This window comes from Artibeus jamaicensis, unplaced genomic scaffold, assembly GCF_021234435.1.
Source record: "Artibeus jamaicensis isolate MK-2021 breed Jamaican fruit bat unplaced genomic scaffold, CSHL_Jam_final scaffold_847, whole genome shotgun sequence".
Lineage (NCBI taxonomy): Eukaryota > Metazoa > Chordata > Mammalia > Chiroptera > Phyllostomidae > Artibeus > Artibeus jamaicensis.
In genome coordinates this window covers 25,359,942-25,383,391 of record NW_026522057.1, presented here as the reverse complement: position 1 = coordinate 25,383,391, position 23,450 = coordinate 25,359,942, and the positions used below count along the sequence as shown (strand labels likewise).

The following is a 23,450-nucleotide window of genomic DNA, read 5'->3' as shown; positions in this document are numbered from 1 at the left end:
CTAAACAGGCAAACCCAGTGAGGGCGCAAGGCGGCTGGCTGACCGTGGACACACATTCATGTACAGATAAACTAGGCAGGTTTAAAAATGGTCAGTGAGACAGACTGCACAACCCAGGGCCCCAGCAATGGGAAATAAAGACTAAAAGCACCAACTGGAAAAACTTTCAGGGGTTGAGGTGCCAGAAGAGGCGTTCAGCCTCACAGGAGAGTTTGTTGGAGACACCCACAGGGTCCTAGAACATACACATGCCCACCTACCTGGAACCAGCACCAGAAGGGCCCAGTCTGCTTGTGGGAAGTGGCAGAAGGAACTGAAATCCGAGAGACAGCATGTAACAAGCACTATTGTCCCCTCTCTGACCCCACGCCCACGTACAGCAACACAACCCAGCAACTGGGTCACCCCACCCTTATGAACACCTAGGCTCCGCCACTCATATGTAACAGGTGCAAACAGACCAAAACATTATGGCTCAAGCAGAACAGCTCAAAGCCCCAGAGCCAATACTTCTAAGTGACCAAGAGATAGCCAACCTATCGGATGCACAATTCAAAACACTAGTGATCAGGATGCTCACAGAACTGGTTGATTTTAGTCACAAATTAGATGGAAAAATGAAAGCTACATTAAGTGAAATAAAGCAAAATGCACAGGGAACCAATAGTGATGGAAACAAAACTGGGACTAAAATCAATAGAGTGGACCAGAAGGAAGAAAGAAACATCCAAACAGAAAAGAATAAGAATCCAAACAAATCATTCAAAAAAATGAGGAGAGGTGTAGGAACCTCCAGGACATCTTTAAATGTTCCAACATCTTAATTATAGGGGTACCAACAGGGGAAGAGGAACAGCCAGCAGTGGAAAACTTATTTGAACAAGTAATAAAGGAGAACTTCCCCAATCTGGCAAAGGAAATAGACTTCCAGGAAGTCCAGGAAGCTCAGAGAGTCCCCAAGAAGGTAGATCCAAGGAAGAACACACCAAGGCACATCATCATTACATTAGCCAAGATTAAAATGAAGGAGAGAATCCTAGAAGCAGCAAGAGATAAGGGGATAGTTACCTACAAAGGAGTTCCCATCAGACTGTCAGCTAATTTCTCAAGAGAGACCTTACAGGCAAGAAGGGGCTGGAAAGAAGTATTCCAAGTCACGAAATCCAAAGACCTACATCCAAGATTGCTCTATCCAGCAAAGCTTTCATTTAGAATGGAAGGACAGATAAAGTGCTTCTCAGATAAGATCAAATTCAAGGAGTTCATCATCAACAATCCCTTATTATATGAAATGTTAAAGGGACTTATCTAAGAAAAAGAAGATAAAAAACATGTAAAGTGGAATGACAGCAAACTCAATTATTAACAAACATACCTAAAACAAACAACTAGAACAGGAACAGAACCACAGAAATGAAGATCACATGGAGGGTTATCAACAGGGGAGTAGAAGGAGGAGAGATGGGGAGAAGGTACAGAAAATAAGTAGCATAGACGGTAGGTAGAAAATAGATAGGGGGGAGGGTAAGAATAGTATGGGAAATGTAGAAGCCAAAGAACTTGTAAGTATGACACATGGACATGAACTAAAGGGGGGGATGTGAGTGGGAGGGGTGTGGAGGGGAATAAAGGGGGAGAAATGGGACAACTGTAATGGCATAATCAATAAAATATATTTTTAAAAATTCATGCCAACAGATTTTATTGTTTAGATAAAATAATTTCTTAGAACAATGTGACCAAAACTATCTCAAGAAGAAACTGAAAAATTAAACAGATTGTTGAACTTATAGTTAAAAAAAAATCACAGCCCTGGCTGGGGTGGCTCAGTGGATTGAGTGCCGCCTGAGAATCGAAAGGTCGCCGGTTCATCCCCGGTCAGGGCACTTGCCTGGGCTGCAGGCTGGAGGCATGTGGGAGGCAACGGATCAATGTTTCTCACACTGATGCTTCCCTCCCTCTTTTTCTCTAAAAATAAATAAATAAAATCTTTTAAAAATTATGGATCAATTCCACTAGGCAACAGAGATGTAAAAATTGTAAAATAAATACTAGGTATTAAATCAATGTATTAAAAAATCATAACCAAGATAGTTTTAACACAAAAGTTCAAAAATATTTCAATATGAGAACACATATCTATGTAATTCAACATGTTAACACACTGAAAAAGAAAACTCTATAATCATTATAACAGATAAATAAAAGGCATTTGATAACTCCAATACTCATTCATGATAAAAGCTCTTTAGCAAATCAGGACCATGAGAGAATGTTTATAAACCTTAAAAGCTACCTGCTAAAAATCTACAGCAAACATTATACCTAGTGGTGAAATCTTAATAGCAGTCCCATTAAATCAGGATTAAGATGAAAAAGTTCCACTGTCACCACCAACATGGAAGGTTCTAGAAACGCAGTAAGAAAAATAACTGGTTCACAGATTAAAACAAAAATCCCAAAACTATCTTATTCTTTTTGCAGATTACATGATTATCTAGAGTGAAAACCTGAGGAATTTATAGGTAAACTAGGATTACTCAGACTTCAGTGAAGTCGATTACATAAAAGTAAATTCTACTTTTATATTCCAGGCACAAAGTTAGAAAATGTACCTGCTACAAAGACACTACCTCCTCTACATGCACATCACACCTGAGTATCTTCACGGAACGAAAATAATTAACTCAAGCATCTTCACAGCACAGCACTCTAGTCACTCTTGTGTGAGACACTCTAAGAACAGCAGAAACTGGAGCCACCTTGAACTTCATAAGGTAAGTTTGCTGTCAGTGGTGGTATAGGTATAGCAATCACCAAATCACTTTGCAAGTTCTGCAGTTTAGGAAAAAACAGAGCAAGAGAGAAAAAGAGGGAAAGGGGAAAATTCCTCTTTACAGAAAAATGCCAGCTATTAAAAGTAGAAAAAAATAACAGAACTGGAAATTCCTAATCTTGCAACCAGCGTGATAACTGATTGAGGCAGGGACCGTCCATGGCTGCCAAAACCCCTGGGTAATGGGCGGATGGGGAACAGGACAGGTGCACAGTCTCAGAGAACCCCCACAGGTTACTTAGTCACTAAGGGGAAAAGGTACCCATCTGATGGGGAGATCTGACAGATACCAACTAACCACGTGCTCAAATTTAGGCCCACAATAATGGACAAACAGGAGGTACAGGAAGAAGTGGGCAACTTCACCTCTGTAGTATTTTCACTAAAGATGCTGGACTTCAATCTGACCACAAAGCAGCAGCCAGACATCCACACGAGGGTATCCCACCAGGCAACTGTCTATGCCACGTGGACTCTGGACGACTGAGAATGACAATGCTGTCCTTCCCCACAGGCACTCGTCTTGCAGCCGTTTTGAGGGGAAACCTGGGAAACTGGGCCGCCTGATAAAACTTAGGTGTCAGAAGTTAAGGGAGAGGAGAGGCAACAGGTCCGACAGCCAGCAGAGTGATTAGGAAGCTGGAGTGCAGACAGACCTTTCATGCAGGTGTCAGGTGTGGCTTAGAGCGGAGAGGAGCAAGGGTTGGGTCTTAGCTACTTACCTCCCGGATGGCCCCGTCACAGACCCGAATGACATTGAGGAATGTGGGCATGACCTGGGGCAGAAACTGCACACACTTGAGCCCCAGGGACTTGAAGATGAAGGTGATGGCCTGGACAACCATGGTGTGGTGGTGAGAGAGGGACTGGTCTCGGAAGATGCGCATCAGGGCCACCATGGACACGGCGGGGTAGAACTCGTCCAGAGGCAGGTTCCCCATGTTGACCAGCATCTCGCTGGTGCTGTAGTCGGCTAGGGCAGAATGGCGACGAGAATCGTGAGCTTACGTGACATGACTCTGACTTTAGGCAGAGCACGGTTTGCGTAACAACATAAAAAGAACCCCCCCTGTCCTGGCTGGTTTGGCTCTGTTGGTTGAGCGCTGTCCAGCAGACTGAGAGGTCACAGGTTCTATCCCTGGTCAGGGTACACGCCTGGGTTGCGGGTTCAGTACTGGTTAGAGCGCGTGAGAGGCAACCGACTGATGTTTCTCTCTCACATCAGTGTTTCCCTCCCTGCTTCTCTCCCCTCCCCTTTCTCTAAAAATCAATCAGCATATCCTCAAGAGAGGGGAAAAGGATCCTCTTGACAGCCATTAGCACTCGCATCCTTCTCCCTGCTGTTTTTCAAAGCTGTCGGACACACAGGCCACGTTAGGAAGCAACGAACAGGCTCCTGGCATCGAGGACTAAACAGTTTTTGGCTTTCCTATTACCTAAACCACTAACGCCTAAAACAGTACATGATGGGTTTTCTTAAAATAGCCATGTTTAACTTAGCTTCTCACTATTACGGTTCACTACTCTGTAGCTGAAATCATCTATAAAAATAATTACTTTCCCAGATGAAAGAAAAGGGAATTAAATTAAGCAAACATCTGTTCAGCACCTGCTTGGTTCTCCTCAGCAATTGAGATAAGTGGGTGGCAAGTGCTCCCTGACCTGCCTAACGCCGATCTCAAGGACTTGGGGCGGGCGGTTCACGGAGGGAGGAGGAGGGTAGGCCTGGACGACACTGCTGAATAAGGGGGACACCTGAAGGGACATGGCTCAGGCTCTGCTCTGGACAGGATAACATCACAGACACACTTCTTAACATACAGAAGAACAAAGTGGAAGGAAGGAATAGGATCCCATCCACAGAATTTAGGAAACAATTATTTTACTTTGGAAAAATAACATTTCGTTGGCACAGCTAGAGAACAACTACTGAATTTTCATACCTTTGGAAATAAACCTGCCCTGATGGACAACAGATTATGTCTAGAGACTTCTCCCCCATCCCACACCCTACCCTCTCTCTCAGGTGATGTGTCCAAAGGCAGTGGGGCTCTGGGACCGACCACCTGGTGGACAGAAGAGCCTTGGAACCTCACTGCTAGCGTTTCCAGGCCCCTGAGCCTTGCCTCAGATTTCCCTATCAATCAAAATGGGAAAAGTAAATTCTACCTCTCCCTCCTATGGTGCCATGGGACAGAACAGAGAAGCACTAACAAAGAATGAGATGCGAACAGAAGTGACGGGGCGATAACTCACATCTGTCACCAGCCCCCCAAAAGTGAGTACAGACTGAGCCTGCTGACCCTTGACAAAGAACCTGGATAGACGTGAGCACCTGGACACACTGGGAAGCAGCATCCCGGCTGCGAGTCCAGAGAAAATCATGACTTTGCATTCAGAGTTGCAAAGCGAACCAATATGCTACAACTTTATAGTTACCCAGCCTAAGACTCTTTCTAGACACGGCCAGAGAGGGCTCTGGCAGGTACAGACACTTGGCCAGTCTCTCATGGGTCCCCTCAACTTACAGGAATCCTGACTTGACTTGGATTCCGACAGGCTGACTGCAGAAGCGTCCCGGGACTGGTCGATCATGCCAATGTTCACCTTGTGCTTGTAAGGATCCAAGGCCCCCAGGAGCCCTAACACGCGGATGGCCTGGGGGGAGGGGAGGGAAAAGAAAACATTCATCATAGCATCTGACTGCAACGGTTTCCAGGGAGACTCTCCTCACGTTCGTACCCAAGGACCTGCTGTAGCTACATGAACAGAATGGGTGGGAAGTCTACTCAGAGCACGTTAGTGCCTCAAACGTTTGTGAGCCTCTCTCTCCGCTCTCCCAGCCGAGTCTTTAAGGACCAACTGGGCCACCTTCCCTACCTCTCTCCGTGTCCCCTGGTTCTGCTCAGTCTTCAGGAAATTCAGCAGCACCTCAAGCAAAGTGGGGTACTTTCTGTAGGGCTCCACCACATAGCCGGTGCTGGCCACCAACTGTCCCAGGGTCCACAGGGCCACCTGGACAGACAAAAGACCACATGGTGAGCTGAGCCAGTAAGAGAAAACGAAAAGTTTGTACTCTTGGTTAAACGGCTGCAATGAAGTGTTAGAGGCTCTCATAACAAAAGAATTTCCAGTCGAGACACGAGGCATGAACAGCAACCCTGAGAGGGCGGGGGGGGGGGGGGGGGGGGGGACATAAAAACCAGGCCATGGACCAGCACAACCACCACCGGGTCAGACAGTAACGAAGAGCCCCAGCCTCCTCCAAGGAAATACACAGTCCTTCCATATCCTGACTGACAAGCAGGAGTCTGACTTGAAAGGAAATTAAAACTGCCCTTAACTTCAGCCCAGTCACCTAATGACCTCAATGACTAAGGTGCAGCCAGGCCTGGGGAAGGGACTGAAGCCCTGCTGGCCCCCAGAGCCGGGGTTCAAGGCTTTCTTCTCCCTTCGGGGACCAGGCCCTGACAGAGGATCGGCATTTGCCCTTGTCCAGAGGAAATGGCACTGGTCAGCCCTGACCCTTACTGGAACTGACTCCTGGTCAGGATGACAGCTAATTCTGGTTCCCGGTCTCTCTTCCTTTTACTCATTCATTCGGCAAATATTCCCGAGTACCTGCTACGTGCTAGGTGCTGGCTGGGGACACAGGAGACTAAGAGAGACCAGGTCCCTGGCCTCACGGAGTCTGTCCTGCTCAGCCAGGAAGCTGTGGTACTCACCTGCCTTTTGGCCAACAGAGAGGAATCCTGGAGCATGTCCATGATGATAATAAAAAGTTCATCAACCCACTTCCTCATTTCTAGGCCACTAACCTACAAAATGAAAGAAAGCGTGGTAGATAAGACCAGAAATTATGGCATTAAGAAATATTCTGACTTACTCAAAGGTTAACATTATTCTTTCTGTCCTATGAAAAAAGCAGTTGCCCCCCTACCTGAGCCAACTCTCCGATTGTGGCCAAGACATTATTGATCACACCTGGGTTTGGATCGGGGTCTGGGTCCTTCAGTTTCAAAATCAGAGCCTATGGAGAGAAGGTATGAGAAAATGGGTGCAGGTCAGAGCCCACGAGAAACCTTTCCTTTACAAAAGCAAAATTCACCCAAGAGACCATCCCGTTCATCAGTAAACTACCTCCAGGTTTGGTGAACCCTGTTTCTCTGGAACGTGGGCTCTCACACTGTTCTCAGGGAGGCACAGGAGTCTGACACGTGAGCTGGGAAGTGCCAGGACTTAACAACACTCTTCCCGGGCCTTCTCTGAATGACACCGGTGTGACCGATCGCTTGCTGAGGCTCACAGAAGTTGTGAAAGACTTTCCATTACTCTAACACATTCGAATGTGAAGGCTGCTTCAGATTTTACAGCCCATTTTCCTTCACTTTGCGGGAGCCGTTTTAGGCCACAACCTACCTACTTCTTTCCAAGCACACATTTGATGATGTGCTTGAAGCATCGCATCTTATCTCTTATAAGAGCCCTTTGCTGCAATCAGTGAGATTCCTGATATTCTTTAACTGAGGGTGCTTGATGTGGCCTTTGTCCCTGGAACCAAAGAAACTGTCTGCTTTGTTGAGTGTACCAGTGAGCAGTGAAACACTCCTGCTGCCCCACGAGCTGGCATGAGACAAACCAGAGCAGGTGCCAGGGTCGCCGTCTGTTAGGAGTTACCTTCAGAATAGGCTCCATGTAGGGCCGGATGAGTCGGGGGGCGTTGGAGACCAGGTGGCCCAGCATGCGGGCACTCTGCTCTTTGATTCTTCCAATACCACTGTGCTCCAGCTCGGTCAAAATCTGCAGGGAAGAAGGGCTCGGCATGGCGGGGGGAATGCTAGAGAGGAACGGTGTGTCAAAGTACAGACAGGAAATACGAGAAGGAACCAGAACTCCACTGTGGATCGGGTAGCTGCCCGATCCTCTATAAGCAAAGGACATCTCTGCATCTCTGAGTCCAAGCTCATGGAGTCTTGGACACAGCAGTGACCAGAAGGAAAACTGTGAAGCCAGTCCCTTCCCCCCATTACTGCACCCCAAGGTCCCACAGTCCTTTCTAAAACACAGCTTTGAACAGTGCAGCAATCACGGAAGACTGAGAAAACCCACAGGACCGCTGTGAGGAGCGCTTTGCAAAAATGAGGAATGAAGAAAGGGCTCTCTGCCATAAAAGTCTTTGTCCAGACAGACCACTAAGGGCACCTTAAATAATGCCAACGAAATCAAAGAATAGTCAGATCAGCCATGATATTGCAAGAACTACTGATTGACATTCAGCAGTGGTTTCAGGCACATCTAGGTAAACCCAAACGGCTGGGGATCATATCAATAGAAGCCCCCTGGATTTCATGATCAGAGATGACACGCTTGTGCTGACACCCTTAAAATAGCAGCAAATCACACACTACGCTCCTGGTGACACAGACAAGAAGAACTTACTACAGGCAGACTTCTGAGGAGCTGAAGTTGCCAGAGGGAACCTCTGATTAGTGACAAAAGTGAAAGAAACAAAGCTCGTGTTAACTCTGCTACCCAGAGGAGGAGTCTAAAATTTACTATTGTATTTTGTCTTGGGTCACGGACTGCAGAACTGTGGTTTTCCGGGCCCGCTTAGCAGGCGGTTTTCCTGTCACGGCAGACGGCAGTGAGAGGACGGAGAGGAATCCTAAGAACAGACCCGCGCCAGCAAGGAGAGGTGCTGCCCGGGAGGAAAGGGGCACCAGCGAGGAGTGCGCTGCTCTCTGGGGCAGCGCGGGGCCAAGTCAAAGCACCCAAGTTCACGTCCAGAGCCAGAGAGCATCACTGCACCCCCATAACACCCCAGGCCCACCTCAACGATCAAGACAGTAAGAAAAGAACGAAGCACATTTAGGTAATGTCCCTTACCAAGGCCTGAAAATGAGCAATTCAATGTGAGAAAATTCACATCCAAGTTTAAAAAGGGGCCAACTCATTTCAAACTTTGGAGTCTCGGAGGCTCGGTTCTGGCCGCGGTGTGTTCACTCAGTGGCCGCCGTGCTGGGACAGCGAGAAGGCCTGGCAGCTGTCGGTAAACTTCTAGCCAACACAGGCCCCCTCGGCCCGGCCCCCGATGATGCACTTTCAGCACCCAGAGTACCGGGGACATGGTGTGTGCTCGGAAGGTCTGTTAACTGAATTAACACACTGACAGACTCACTGGGGGATATTTCTACATCAAGCTTGTTGAGCACGATTTGAACTGACAGGCTCAACAATGATTTTTTCCCCAAACCTTGGGTGTTTTAGAAAGACAACAGGCGTTTCTAACACAGCCCAGCAGTTAAAGAAATAAACTATCAGGCTAAAAACAGAAGTGCCACCATGAATGTACTCTTCTAATTTACTGAGAGATAGAATTTATGGTCACTTTAATTGTGACAGCTTGTGAGTAAGGGCCATTTCTCTAGGGTAAAAACTACATATACGAATGACTTCCTATGTGTGAGCTCGTTCAGTGTCAGGGGAGCGTCTATTTCAAAGGGAACCACGGAGGAAGGCAGGACGCAGAGAGTGAGGTGGGGACAGGGTGGAAGTGGGGAGACAGGGAGTGACTGGTGAGCCACAGCGAGACCCAGAAAAGGCAGGTGGAAATAACTGGATGCAGGAAGGACTGGTCTGCGCATCACTTGTGAGGAGGCCACAGAACTCACTCGGGTGAGTAAAGACAGGTTTCGGCAGGAACTGAAAACCCTACTGGACCGGCCAGCAATGTCAGTCTGCACCTGCCTCGGGTACTCGTCCAAGCAGCTCAGTTCAGCACCTCACATTAGATAATAGTGACAGCCCGGGGCCACAGACCAGGGGCAGTAACTACAAGGACCAGTGCAGAAACCCCACACTTGGCCTCTGTGCGTGACCTGGCGTCAGCAAGAAAAGCAGGAGCGTGGAAGGACAGAGGGGTGCTGGGAGGACCACCTGCAGCAAAGGGCACCGAGAAAGGGAATCACTGGTGACTCATCAGGAAAAAGAAAGCTGCGTGACAGGTCAGCCTGAGATGAAGAGGCCCCCTGGAGTCATACTGACAAGTGGCTTATGAGGCGACAAGCACAAGAACTGTAATTACAAAGTCTGGAAAACATGTGGACTCTTGGAGCCAAATGTGGCTTTTACCAGGGATCTCGATCTTTCTTCCCCTCCCTTGTCTTCAACTCTCTTTCCCCAAACCTCTGTCATGATGGAAGTCCTCTCCCCAACGCCTCTAGATTTGGTGGTCTCATCATTACCTGGATGAGCATCTTGCGCAGGAAAGGCATGACAAAGGCTGGATTCATGCTGCTGAGCCGGCCCACGGTGCAGATGGCCAGCTCCCGGATCTCAAACACCTGGTCATTCAGGGCCACGAACAGGGCCTGCAAATTCTCTGCCTGGGCCAGGTGCGCATCAAAGCGCTCGTCCAGGGACGCCAAGACACAGAAGCGAATGTCAGGGTCTGCAAGAAGAACCGCGCTTTGAACGCCTCTTCGACACTCTCAGGCTTCCAGGCCTTGCCCAGTGTTCCCCTCCACTGCCGTCAGCCTAGTGAGAGGGCTCCAGGTGCCCTCCGCTACTCTGCTCTGTCATTCTTTTCTCTGCTCCCAGGAGCAAAGATAATAGAATTAAGGACAGATCATTTACAGCAATAGGCTGGAGCAGCCAAGCCTAACACCTCGGCAGAGGAAAGCGGAACATCAACTTGTTGAGGCTGGAGGTCTCCAGAGAGGCTGTGCGATGAAACTGCCCCCAGCCCCCAAACCTCCCCAGACTGCTTCTGTCTAGTAGACTTTACCGGGGTCTGTTATCCCAACCACGAGCAGCTTGCTGAGCACGTCTGCCACCACTTGCACTGCAGTCTGGCTGACCACGTGAGCGTGGCCACTGATGAGGTGGACGGAGGGCGTGAGCAGGCGGGAGCAGGTGCGGGCGGCTTCCATGCGGATCTCCTTGTGCTCACTGTTCAGGAAATGATCCGCACAGTGGCGGACAAACTGGGTCAGAGAGTGTCCTGGATGCGAAGCAGAGAGAAAACGGAACAATCACTGCTGCTTCAGACGGGAGATGCCCAGCTTGCTAGCTGCGCTTTTCACTCTATAGCTAATTCAATTTTCAACAAGATACTGATCAGCAAGATACTGACTCAATACTCTTCCTAGCAGATGAGCCTCCAGTCATGAGAAATGCAGAAGGGAGGCGGTGGAGCTGGGAGACAGAAAAGAAAGCCTTTTCCGTACTAATCCTTCCTTCATTCCCTTCAAAGAGTAAGTCATTTTGTTTTATTCTGACTGGACCCTCTACATTTCCAGAGAGTAAAACAATTCTTGATCAAATTTACCTTGTCTATTTTAGTTCCTGATTTAAATGCCAAAAAGAGAGGCTGATGTAGGCTGGGTTTAAATACAGCTACTTTCTATTCATTACAAATAAACTGTCCTGGGTGTTAATCACAGAAAGTGGAGGATCTACAAGAGGGAAAACACAGACGGCTGTCTGTATTCAGAGGGCATGTTCAGGTTTTTTGAGTTTGCTTGTTTCCCCGGAGAAGACTTGACTAACACCACCTACACAATCTTAAATTTCAAAAACGTAACCATTTTTCTCTCTGGAATTGCATCTCTCTAGGGAATTAATGGGAGCTGATCTACAGTTTGGAATTCCAAACTGAATTCCAAACTGAACTGCATAGCACAGCACTCTTAGAAATCGCACAGCCACGGGATTACAAACACCCGAAGGCGCCTGCTCATACATTTTAAAGCATTAAATACCATCTCAGCTCCATGGTGGTGGGGAGGTAAGGGGAACCCATCTCTGAAGCATTGTTTTCTTGGACTAATGCATACTTTTCCTAAACACCACCTGCCCCAAAACTTGTCTAGGGGGGAAAAAACAAGCAGTAGGAATTAGCAATATATGGACAGAATCTAGGAAAGATAGGCTGCTTCGGAGCCAGCTAACCTGTCTCTGGGCCCCCAGCAAAATCCAGGAACTCTAGGCACCCTCTTTCCGCTCTCGAAGGCCCTAGCATCACTTGCTATCTTCGCACAAGCCACTGCAATCTCTTACCTTCAAATTCAAAGGTGCCAAGAGTTCGTAGGGCAAGAGTAATACTGCCCACATCACTGGCCTCAGGGAGGGTCGTGAGGCCAGGGGAAGCCAGCTGGTGGGCCAGGCCCTTGGGCATGCCTGGGTGCCTGAGGGGCTTGTGCATAAGGACCAGGGACAGCATCTTCAGTAGCCCATCCTGGATGTCCTTCTTCAGCTGCGGAATCTGACGGCTCAGGTCGTAGAGCACAGCTGTTAGGGCAGGGCTGAGAGGGAGGACACCAGTCACACACGGGGCTGCACACATGACATTCGGTCTGTTCTGGAGAAGAAACAATCCTCCTCGTTCAGCAAGGGGATCGGGCCCCATCACTGCTTGCTTGGTCTTTAAAGCAGAGAGGACACTATGAAATAGAGTAAATGTCCTGAACTCTCTTGGCCTCATCACAGATTTCCCAACAATGAGTTTCTGGTTGTGCCATGGGCGGACTTGCTCGATAAATCACCTGGGAGGCGGGTGAGAGCGCCCTCCTTACTATGTAGATGAACAGAATTAAAGTGTAGAGAGCTTAAGCAATCTGCACATGGACCTATAAACAAGAGCTGCAAACATTAACTGAGCACTTCTTACATGCAAGGCACTGTGCTAACAGTAGCTGTTTCATAAACTCACTTAGTTCCTACAACCCCAGACAGCAGGAATTAGTATTGCATGCCCTTTTCAGGTGAGAAAACTGAAACTCAGAGAAGTAACTTAGTCAGGATCACGCAGCTAGCTAGTGATGAAATTAGGATTCGAAACTATCCTATGTGCTTAGTGAGAGCCATCCTTGGTATCCAATTCAGTGTGCAAACAACCGCGCCTTGCTCTCTCAGCGTAGTCCCGGAACTGGGGCTCAGGTCTTGCACTGCCGCAGACGGGGAAAGCCAAGGTCTCTGACACCCACCTCAGTCCCACTGCCAGCATGGGCTCCAGCAGCTCCTTGATATCCTGCTGGATGCCTGGCCCCATGGCCCGAGCCAGCATGCTGATGCAGGTGAACACTGTGGCATCCACCTGCATGGCCTTCTGTCTCCTGCAGAGAACCAAAGAGGGGCTAGTTTAGACATAACGACCTTCTGTGATGCCCCACCTCCAAACTGCCTTGAGGCAAGGAGGGTCACCCAGGTAAGGTCACCACATGTGAGTGTGCAGGTGACCTACTACTGCAAAGTCTAAGGGGCCTATCACACCAGTCACTGTAGATCTGTATTTAAAACAACAATCCAGCAGATGGCGGTAAAGTGTTTTGAGGAATTGCCCCAATTCACTGCACAGAACTGTAAGGGTTAGTGTGGTGCTGGCCATGGTACCTATTTAGGAATCAAACTCAACAATGTTGTACATTAGGGACCAGAGTGCAGGGCACAGCCATCCTATGGAAAGGAATTCTCCCTATGAGAGGAATGCTGGGCTTCGGAATGGGTGAGGCTTCTTCATTCACCAGAACAATCCTTGCTACGAAAACAGAAAACTATAAAGACACAATTCTAATTAACACTGACCCCCTAGACTTAGAGAGGACACCTGGCCTCTCCATCCTGCAGGTGCCAAAGGTTGTTTTCGTATTTTATTCACTGGGAAGAGGTGTAGTAACATATCCAACTTCAGCTATAAAAAAGGTGACTATAAAGTCCCCTAAGTTCTAATCTAGGAGTCCTCTCTTTAGGTCTTGTATCAAATTAAGGCCCTAGAAAGCCAGAGAAAAGAGCACAACTAGGTGATTCCCAGTAAATGCTATTGAAAACAGCACTGACATCTAACATGCTCACAGGGTATTCAACCAACCCAAATATTTGCAGCCATGTCATTTCACTTGGAAAAGGTTGGAGCTCAGCTGAGGAAGTGCTGTTCTTTACATGATTCGCTCGCTATACTATGGAAGTTAATGAAGCAGAGAATGGGCTAAGGTCCATGGAAATGGATGAAGCATCCTTCCTCTCCAACCAAATGGGGTGGATGGTGGAATCATAACAGCGATGCTTACTTATGGGCAAAGTCCTTCGGGGGCAGGGCTGCTCGGATGATGTCCAGCACACGAGGTAAATAGACCTTAAACTCAGACCTCACAGCCACAGAAAGCAGCCCCAGGGCCTGGAAGGCTGCTGTGCGTTCCTTTTCCTTCTTGACGCAGCTTAGGACGTGGTTCATGGTGTCCTGGAGGTACTGGGTATCTGAGCACAGAAAAGACAAAGTGTATGGCTCAAGGTCAGGGTTGGTCTATAAATCCAAGGTCAGATTCCTCTAAAACACTTAGGTTTAGGAATAAATTAAGGCCCTGGCTGGTGTGGCTCAGTGGATTGAGCACAGGCCTGGGAACTGAAGTGTCACAGGAACAATTCCCTGTCAGAGCACACGCCTGGGTTGTGGGCAATGTCCCCAGCTGGGGGCGTGTGGGAGACAATCAATCAATGTATCTCTTATGCACTGATGTTTCCCGCCCTCCCTTCCCCTGTCTAAAAATCAATGAATAAAACCTTTAAAAAAAGAAGAAGAAATTAAGCCTGTTGGAAAGATGTTAAGAATTCAGAGGATGTACTAATCAAAGACATGCTTAATAATCACTTCTCAGATATATCTTTTGAAAATACCAAAATTATAAGATTTTTTCCTTTTAATTAAAAAAAATAACTTACAGGGTCTCCAAAAACAATAATATCACATAATTGTCTCCATTAGCGTTACATTTTGAGGAAAAGATTACATCCTCCTGTTTAAGAAATACATGTTAAGTCTTGTTTAAAGACAAAGAGAGGATCACCTAAATTATTTTACATTACCATTGAAATTCAAAGTAACATTAAATACTGTTTGCAATATACAGGCCATTCCATTCAGCTCAGGCCTAGAAACCGCTGCTACCACCTGGAGATCTGTTACGGGTGCACGTAACAGAGCAAGGCTCAGTCTGCCCGTTGGAAACCTGTGCGCATTTTCGTTAGGTTTACATAAGCCAACGTACAGCACGGGCAGGCAGTTCTCGGGCAATTAAAGCTAAAGTGTTACTACTCCTCTCAAGGCTGGAATTTCTTGATTCCTGCCTCTTCTTATATTTCTTCTCTCCCATCTCACTGGCCCCAAGTCTGTGCACCAGAAGCACGTAACAGCAGAGAGGGAGGGACCACACATCCTTTAGAAAGTTAGGGGTGTCGAGGGCGACTGAAATGCAGTCAGGACACAGTGAACTAGACTCCCAAACAGCACATACACACCACTGCGTTCATTCTAATGAGAAACATCTTCTCCCACATCTCCTGTGGTCAAATGACATCAAAGCGTGCTGGGGCCTGAAAACAAGACCAAGGAGATAAAATCCTAACATCACAGAGCATCAAGGAAACCTAGACCTTTATAAGGGGAAATGCTTTTCAGCAGCAAAGGGCTTAGCTCCAGAGAATTTCTTGTTCTGGACTTAGTACCCTCAGAGATCAGGAATCTGGCTTCGTTAGAGATTCGAGCCAGCTCTCAGGACATTCTGATGCACCAAAGCTGACATCTCAGGAAATTCAAGCAACAACTTCCAAACTGCAAACTTTAAACAAGCGGCGTTTTTCTGATGAGGTGCAACTGTGGAGGCTGCCCGGGCCGAATTTCAATGGCATCTTTAGTGCATTATTTAATAAAACAACAAAAACCCACATCAAAAGGGGCCCTCTGAGCCTTTGTACCCTGCTGCTAGGCAGCCTTGTGAACTTGCTGGGCAACTGCTTCCACAACGCCCCCGACTTTGATCGAATTTGGCCTAGTTACTGGTTTCTTCTGAGCCACAGACTTCAACCCGAGATCGTTTACAGCTGTACTGAACGGGGGCATGTCTGGTCATTAAAAGAGAAGAATGAGAGCCGATAAACCGGCGATTTTCACAGAACCACTTCTCCCTGGTCAGCAGTGTTATGTGGCTAATTGTCTTGTCCGGACTCACATGCCCAGTCCTCGCGCACAGCGCACCTAACGGCCCCACAGCTACGGAGTTCTTCTGTTTCATCTGGGCGGGGTGGCGCCAAGTGCGTCTGCGCCAGGGAAGGGCACCTGCTGAGGGTCAGACTGGCCTTCCACTCCCACTCTTACTTGGTCCTGAGGGCTTAATAAGCACAGGCGACAGGCACCGCAGTGAAGTACAGACACATCTGGGATGGGGCCTCTACACTTGGCAAATGTGGAGGTGAAGCAGGACATCAATATGAACAGGTCACAGGAGTAACAGTATAATGTTCACCTTCACCTAATTTCTAAAATGGACTTGAAGTAGCCAGAAGAGACAATAATAATGATGTCCATGTTTGAGGGCTTATTCTGTGCCAGACACTTAGAGCAGGTGCTTAGGCAGTAATGCAGTCCACCTTGTACCAAAGGGACTGTTTTAACGTCACAGTCAGGGAAGGTCAAGTACCCTGTCCACAAGCTTGTAGTTACGGACAGAGGCAGGGTTCATCCCGGGTCTGACAGCCACAGCTCTGCGCAGCTGGGGGCTATCACGGAAGAGGAAAGGATACTTTTAGCTGGAGTAACCCAGTAAGGCCTCAGGAAGGCCAGTGTCCAAGCTGGGCCACCTTCAGGAGCCAGGAATTCACTGCCCAGTGACCACGGGCAGGAATATGGGAACCCACAGCCCACTGTCCATCACGCCTGCCCCTGGGATATGCAGCGTCCCCTTCGGTGAGTGGTGAGCCATCTCAGTGACCACCTCCGAGGCGAAGCAGGACAGCCATCAAACCCCCCATCCCGAGAGGCCGCCACAGCATCTAAAACAAAACTGCCCTCCCTTTCGTCTCTTTTTAGTCCACTGATGACCTTGTTGATTCCATACATGAGAACCTGCTTGGCTCTAGAACAGCCTCTTTGCCTACACGTTCTGACTGCCCCTGCACCTGCTGCCTCAGCCACCTGTAGAACACGTGAACTGGTACCACGGAAATGGGACAGGAGGCAAAGAAACCAGAGACTAGCTCCTAGCTGGCCCTGCTTAAATGAGAAGCAGACCTGTCCATGACACTTTTTGCAATGACTTGCCTGTTCAATTACCCTTAAGTGGGTGACGTCTCCCACAGACACCCTCACCTGTGAAGGCAGAAGGTCGGAATGCAGCCAAGCGGGGTAGCAAGTTAAGGATTGTCATTTGGATCAGCGAGTTCTTGCTATTCCTGCATTTCAGCACCCACTGGCACACCTGAGAGAGGAAGGGTACAGGGTTGGCAAAGGAAGGGGAGGTGTGGAGCCTGGAAGGAGAAGAAGCGGGCCTCTTGCCACCTACCTGATCAAACTTCTCCTCCATCAAGTCTCTGCAACAGCGACTCTCCACCAGGGTGGACTTGGCTGGGCTGGGGGACGTCCCGAACCCCATGAGGCCTTGGTGAGAGCTGTACCCCAGGAGTCCCACCAAGGCATTGGAATGCTGGGGCTGTACAGCCTGGAAGCTGGTGAAGGGGGTGATGTGACGAGGTTTCGTTCCGAAGCCGAGATCTCTGCAGTACTTGTCATGCACCAACTGCTGCTGCGTGATTTCCTCCATTTCTTCTCTCAAGCGCTATACATGGGGTGGGGGTGGGGGGGTCACCTTTACCTACAAGTGCATTGGCCCAAGCACTGTGAGTCTCCCAAGCAACACATCCACCCGACCCAGGAAGGGAACCATCTCCAAAGTGGAGGGTGGCCACTCTTCGACTACAGGATTATGGCTTCCCCAGAACCCTGCAGGGGGCCTGGCTTTGTTCTGATTTAGGCAAAAGACCACCACCAACTAAGCAATAAAGAAGCAGTAGGGGGCTGGCTGCTAAGGACTCGCCCTCCCACCCCAGGCTGGTTCGGGAAAGCTGACTCGAACTCTGGTAGGTCTGCAGACTCAGCCTCATGGCAAGGAAGCCTCCTGCCAAGGCGAGGGGCAGCCCCACCCAGCATCAGGCTAAGGACAGTCCGCTCTCCTTCTTGCCTGAAACCTCGGTAGAAACAACTTGGGCAAATACTTTTCTCAGAATCCTAGGAATTCCACAGGTGTGCAAAAACCTGACTGGTAGAGAACTCACACCCACTCCATATTCGAAGGGCTGCTTAGCAAATCTCCTAAATAAAAAGGATGTAACACAATTTTCTGAGTTTCCAAACTCTGCTCAATATAGATTTTTTTTCCTGAAAAACCTTGTCTACTATTTTTGTCCAGGTCACCAGTGACTCTTGTGCTGCTAAGTCTGACGGTCAAGTCCCAGTCCTCGTCTTGTGTGACTTGTCTGCAGCACCCGACCCCACGTGCTATTTCCCCCTCCCTGACACCCCCTCTTCACTCGGCTTCTGGGGCCACCCCACCCCCACCCTGGTCGCTCCTCGTCTCCTGACTCCTGGCTCTCAGACCCGGTCTCTTCTGCTCCACTAGTTCCCTGCGGTCACCCCATCTCATGACCTGAAATAACATCTGTGTCTCTCACTCGTTACCTCTTCCCAGAACTACTCCCAACAGGCACCTCACACCTAACGGGCTCAAGAGCAAACTCAGGCCCTTCTACCCTGAGCGGGTCTAGACCTGCTCCTCCCACCTCAATTTTCCCATCTCAGTAAATGGCAACTCCACCCTTCCCACTGCTCAGGTTGAAGACTTTGAGTCTACTTTCTCTCCCATTGACCTCTGAACCCCGAATTCCGAATCCAGCCACTCCTGGCACCTCTAAGCTCCCACTACGGTCCAGGGCCACGAAGGTCCCCTGCTAAGACTGCTGTGGTTCTCTCCAAACTGGACTCCTTGCTTCATTCAGCTCCTGCCCCTCCAATGATCCATTTTCAACACAGTGGCCAAAGTGAGCCTTCTGAAATGAGTCAAATGTCACTCCACTGCTTAAAACCCTTTAACAGCTTCCCACTTCACACTCGCAACCCACAGAGCGGCTTCCGAGGCCCTGTGTGATGTGCCCCCTCCGGGCCCCAAGTACTGCTCTTACGCCCTCTCCCACCACCTCCCTCCTCCCGGTCTGCTCAGCCACAGCGTGGATCCTGCCGTTCCCCAAACAGAGCAGCGTGCTCCTGCCTTGGGGTCGTTCCACCTGCAGAACCGGAGGGCTGTAGTGCTGTCCCCAGGCCTTGTACGGCTTTTCCTCACCTGCTCATGACCGTGCTCAAACGTCACCACAGTTTAAAATGTAACCCTTACTCCACGCTAGCACCCCTACTCCCGCTCCCCGCCCTGCTTTTCTCCACAGCATTCATCAGCACGTGATACACTATTTAGTTTTACTTATTCATACATTGTCTGTCTTCCCCTGCTAGAATGTCATGTTTTATTCATGATGCGTTATTCTAGCTCTTAATACAGGATGTTGCCTGCCCACAGTATTAGAAAATTACAACACCTTATACGTGGATAGTTCTCGGTAATTTACAAAGTACTGTCACAACAGCAGTCATTGAAATCTACGAGTTAGGCAATATTGTCCTGCTTCACTGAGAGGAAACAAGGATCCCAGAGCTGCCTAGGCCACCGTGGAGAGCACATTATACCTGGGTGGGCAAATCTCCGAGGGCTACCATTTACGGAATTCCCACGAAGCACCGGGGACTGTGCTGGGCACCGCACACACATCTAGAAACCTCCCTGGAACGCAATGAGGTGGGGAAGGTCTCCGCCAAAAGTGAGGAAAACCAGACGAACGAAGGTCAGGTGGTTTCCCCAAGGCACACAGTACTGGGAGGAGCTGGGATTCAAAGCCAGACCCTCCTGTTGCCCCTCACAAGGCAGCACGCGCTGCCCCACGTCTGGGGCATGGCCGCTACCAATCAGTGAGTCCCCTGAAGCCGGAAGCCCCGGGTGAAATTTCACACCAACCAGCTCCCCGCTGGGAGACTCTCGGGGGAGCGCTGCCTCCGTCCGGAACCCAACTACTTCCCAGTGTCTGCGGTGCCAGTGCTCGCTGAGGCCCCCTGAGGCTCGCCCAGACTGCCGTGACAGCCCCGGACTGCGACCGCCAACCGTGGGGGCCCGGCTGCACTCTGAAATCCCTCGCCACACCTGAGCCACGGCCGCACGGTTCACGAGCCGCTCCCTGCCTGTGAGCACACTCAGCAGGATCACTGAGGCGGCCTCCGAGGCAGTTCTGCGATTCGGATGAAGACACTTCCATCCCGCTCTCCTCACCTGCCTTCACTCAGGGCCAGCTGAGCACTGGGGTCTGGGTTCCTCCAGCTCTCTCCCCTTCTGCTCTCGCAGGCTATTTGCCTAATAAAGTCCTGTATTTAAACCCATTTCTGCAGCTGCTTTTCAAGCTAACCTACCTCCTAACTGATCTCCCTGCTTTCATTCCTGCCTCTTCACAAGCTTTTCCCACAAGGAGCCCACGCATCATTAAAAATGGATGACACCCCCCCACCCCCCACCATGTACATCTCCAGTGTTTGCTCCCAAGATAAGAATAAAGAGTCAGTGTTTCCCAAGAACTACAAGTCTACCAACCTGGTCCCTCCCTCCTTCTCCCTTGCTGCGGTGCACCAGCCACACTTCCCTTCTGTAGGTTCCTTGAACTTGTCAAACTCTCTCCCACGTCAAAGCCTCTGCCTGGAACATAATCTCCTGCAAGGCTGGCTCCTCCATGTCATACAGGTCTCAGCTCAAATGTCACCACCTCAAGACCCCCTTCCCTGACCCTCCAGCCATATACACCCCCACCCCCATTACCCCTCCTCCCATTTCTTCACAGAACTTGTTGCTATCTAAATGACCTGGTTATTTCTGTATTGCCGGCTTCCCCTAGAGCATGTCAGCTCCGTGAGGACAAGGACCTGGCCCTGTCTTGCTCACAGAGTGGCACGGCCTCTCACCTCTCCCTCCATGCTGCTGATGCGGACCAGCTCGTTGAGGATCAGCAAAGCTCCGTGGACCCGATCGTCCCGATTCATGCCCTTCTCCTTGGCCAAGGTCTCATCGAACCCCTTCTCTGCTTCTTCGAATGTGTGCTGTGTAGAGAAGGAAAATGCCTCAGTTCCCCAACGTCCACAGTCAGACGGCACGCAGGCAGACCCCACCTCCGCGGGGGTGCCGCGGTGTCAGCGTGCCTGCTTGGTGCCCTGTACCAGTGCCACCAACCCCAACTCACCAGGCTCTCACAAACCCTGAGGAAGACACCTCCCTCATCCCTATCTTAACAGATAGAAACCAGAGGCCCAGAGAAATTCCGCGACTGGTCCCAGGTCACAGAGCACAGCCAAGACTAGAACTCAGGTCTCCAATCCCACGTTCAGGGCTCTTTTTGTTGTATGAAGCTCCTTAGTAAGTTCTCTTATCAACAGTGGTCAGCATGGAACTCAAGATTCTAGGGAAGAGAGGACCACCACTTTCTAAATGAATATCAGTCATACTTCTTCAATTCTGAGAGGCCCGTTTTTCTGTATTTTAACATCCCTTAAAAGACGTATGTTGTAAGTGTTGACAAGAAGGCACCGAGTCACAGTTTAACCGGTGTCTTACTTCCATTCTTAGTGGTACATAAAAGAATGGGTCTCTGCCTTATTGAACTACAGTGACAGTTGATTTACACTGAGCTTAAGTTTGGGACCAAGACAAACAGACCCCTGCTGTGTGGCAAGGGGCCTGCTGCTATGCGGGCCCAGTGACACTCCACATAAACATGCTTGCTGGTGGCCGGAAAGGAACCGCTGCCTCACCCTGTACCACTGGGGCTTCTGCATCTCCTTCGGCTCCCGCTGGGTGGTGAGAATCAGACAGGCACGAAGGGCGGCTACAGCTCCCTCACGGATGGCCTGTTTGGGGTCCCACACAGCCACAAAAATGTTGTCGAAGAAGGGCTGCACTTGCTGGAAGAAGAAGGTGGGGACGCTGATGGCCAGCTCGCGGAGAACCAGGACCTAGGAGAGGAAGGCACACTTAGAACGCTCATCAGGAACACAGCCACTAGCTTCCTGGAGCCTGCACACATTAGGAAAGAGCAGATCTGCCCACGCCACCGGCTTGGAAACTTGGGGGCTCGAGGGAGGAAAGGAAAAGTGCTCAAACATCCCCGAGGTCGTCATCTTAGGTGTTCACACCGAACCCCTGTGATGTCAGAACAGATGCCCTGGAGGGGCAGACGTGCTTGTTTTGTGCCCTGCTGTGCTGACAGCCTAGAGCCATGCCTAGAACACAGCAAGTGCTCAGTAAACATCTACTGAATGAATGGAAAATCCTGTTTAATACCTAGCCTGGCTATTATTTTCATTTGACAGTGGAAAAAAACTATAGGTTGGAGGTTGCCCCAAGCTGCAGTTAGAAAGTGGCAAAGCAAAGACTTGAACCAGGATCCAGAGGTGTGTCCTTCCCCCGGCACCACGCTCCCTCCGTGTGGTGCTGCCTCCTACGGAAGGAGCTGGCTGGAGAGGACCGACCGATGCCTGTGATCCCCCAACTCATGCCCGAATCCTCTCTTGAAGACACACTTTCCACCATCTCACAGCCCAGAGTGCTAGCCCATCAGAGCAGCCCTTTTTGAGGACTAGTGTCAAAAAGTAGTGAAGATGTGCCCCCAGAAGATAAGAAGCCACCGCTTCCCAAAATGCAGAACAGCCAATGGGAAAAGAGGAAGTTTGGGCTAAGTACCAACTAATGAGCAAATGTCTAAAAACTAAACAGAGCAGACCAACCTTCCCACCAGGGGTAGTGAAGGCACCTACCTCCCCCACTCCTCTCTTAATCCCAGTCTTCCATATTCCCACCGTATGAGCAGAGACCCTGGCAAGACGCGGAAGGGATCATGCAGACAGTACATTGTCTGGGGCTTTGTACGCCTTTTGGCTGTGGCTTCTTCTTTTGCCAGTAGTAGGCTGAGGGGTGCCTACTACCTAGGAGGCAATTTGATTCTAGAAAATCAGAGGTCAGGACAAACACTGCACTCAGGACTGCCCCCCAAAGAACAAAAGAGAACTTCGAAGTATCCTCTTCAGGTTCAAAGCTCAGGGTGAAGACAAAGGAATGTAGGACCAAACCTAAGGCCACCCAGAAGCACAGTATCTTTGCCTACAGGGTCCCCTCTCCTTCTCTGTCCTTTGTGGACCTAAGCGCATTGTGTGAAGGACCCCTACACAGTGCCCCCGCCCTCCAGGCCAGGCCACGCCCTCCTGCAGGCACTCACAGCTGCATGTCTCCGGCCCTCGTTGCGGTCAGCACCGAGCCACTCCAGGGCTCGCTTCACTTCAAACTCCACGTATTCAGCAGTAAAAGTGTCCCCGGCCATGGCAAGGCGACCAATGGCTTTGGATGCCATTTCCATGACAACTGGGTCATTAGAGGGGAGGAGGTTGCGAAGATAATTGGCAAATCGGCCGATTCGGGTGGCATTCCCGCCTTCCACTCCTATGAGGCTGGCTGGAAAAGAGAAAAAGGCAGGAGGTGAGGTCGGACACCTGCCACCAGGAAGGCAATGCTGCCTGGAGAGGAAAGCTGGAGAGTGACTTTTTCCTTTCACCTTCAGTGAAGACTGCAATTTCCAGATGGTAAAGAATACGGGTAACTTCCATTTTAACCAACAGATTTGATATTTATACAAGGACTGTTTGTATAAAGCAAAACGC

The 23,450-nt window shown here is 49.6% G+C and overlaps 1 protein-coding gene across 2 annotated transcripts in view; it reads right to left on the bottom strand.

The window, feature by feature from the left end:
* The window catches only part of MTOR (mechanistic target of rapamycin kinase), a 109,879-nt gene that overhangs the window by 83,032 nt on the left and 3,397 nt on the right, over positions 1–23,450 (bottom strand). For both annotated transcript variants that reach the window (XM_037165639.2, XM_037165638.2), the window contains exons 4-19: positions 23,012–23,244; positions 21,552–21,752; positions 20,709–20,843; positions 17,167–17,439; positions 16,974–17,082; positions 13,903–14,089; positions 12,823–12,951; positions 11,897–12,141; positions 10,623–10,838; positions 10,081–10,286; positions 7,514–7,636; positions 6,777–6,866; positions 6,562–6,654; positions 5,717–5,851; positions 5,365–5,494; positions 3,559–3,809 (exon numbers count right to left, since the gene is read on the bottom strand). In XM_037165639.2, the coding sequence (XP_037021534.1) occupies positions 3,559–3,809; positions 5,365–5,494; positions 5,717–5,851; positions 6,562–6,654; positions 6,777–6,866; positions 7,514–7,636; positions 10,081–10,286; positions 10,623–10,838; positions 11,897–12,141; positions 12,823–12,951; positions 13,903–14,089; positions 16,974–17,082; positions 17,167–17,439; positions 20,709–20,843; positions 21,552–21,752; positions 23,012–23,244 (2,756 nt within the window). The remainder of the gene's footprint in view (positions 1–3,558; positions 3,810–5,364; positions 5,495–5,716; positions 5,852–6,561; positions 6,655–6,776; positions 6,867–7,513; positions 7,637–10,080; positions 10,287–10,622; positions 10,839–11,896; positions 12,142–12,822; positions 12,952–13,902; positions 14,090–16,973; positions 17,083–17,166; positions 17,440–20,708; positions 20,844–21,551; positions 21,753–23,011; positions 23,245–23,450) is intronic.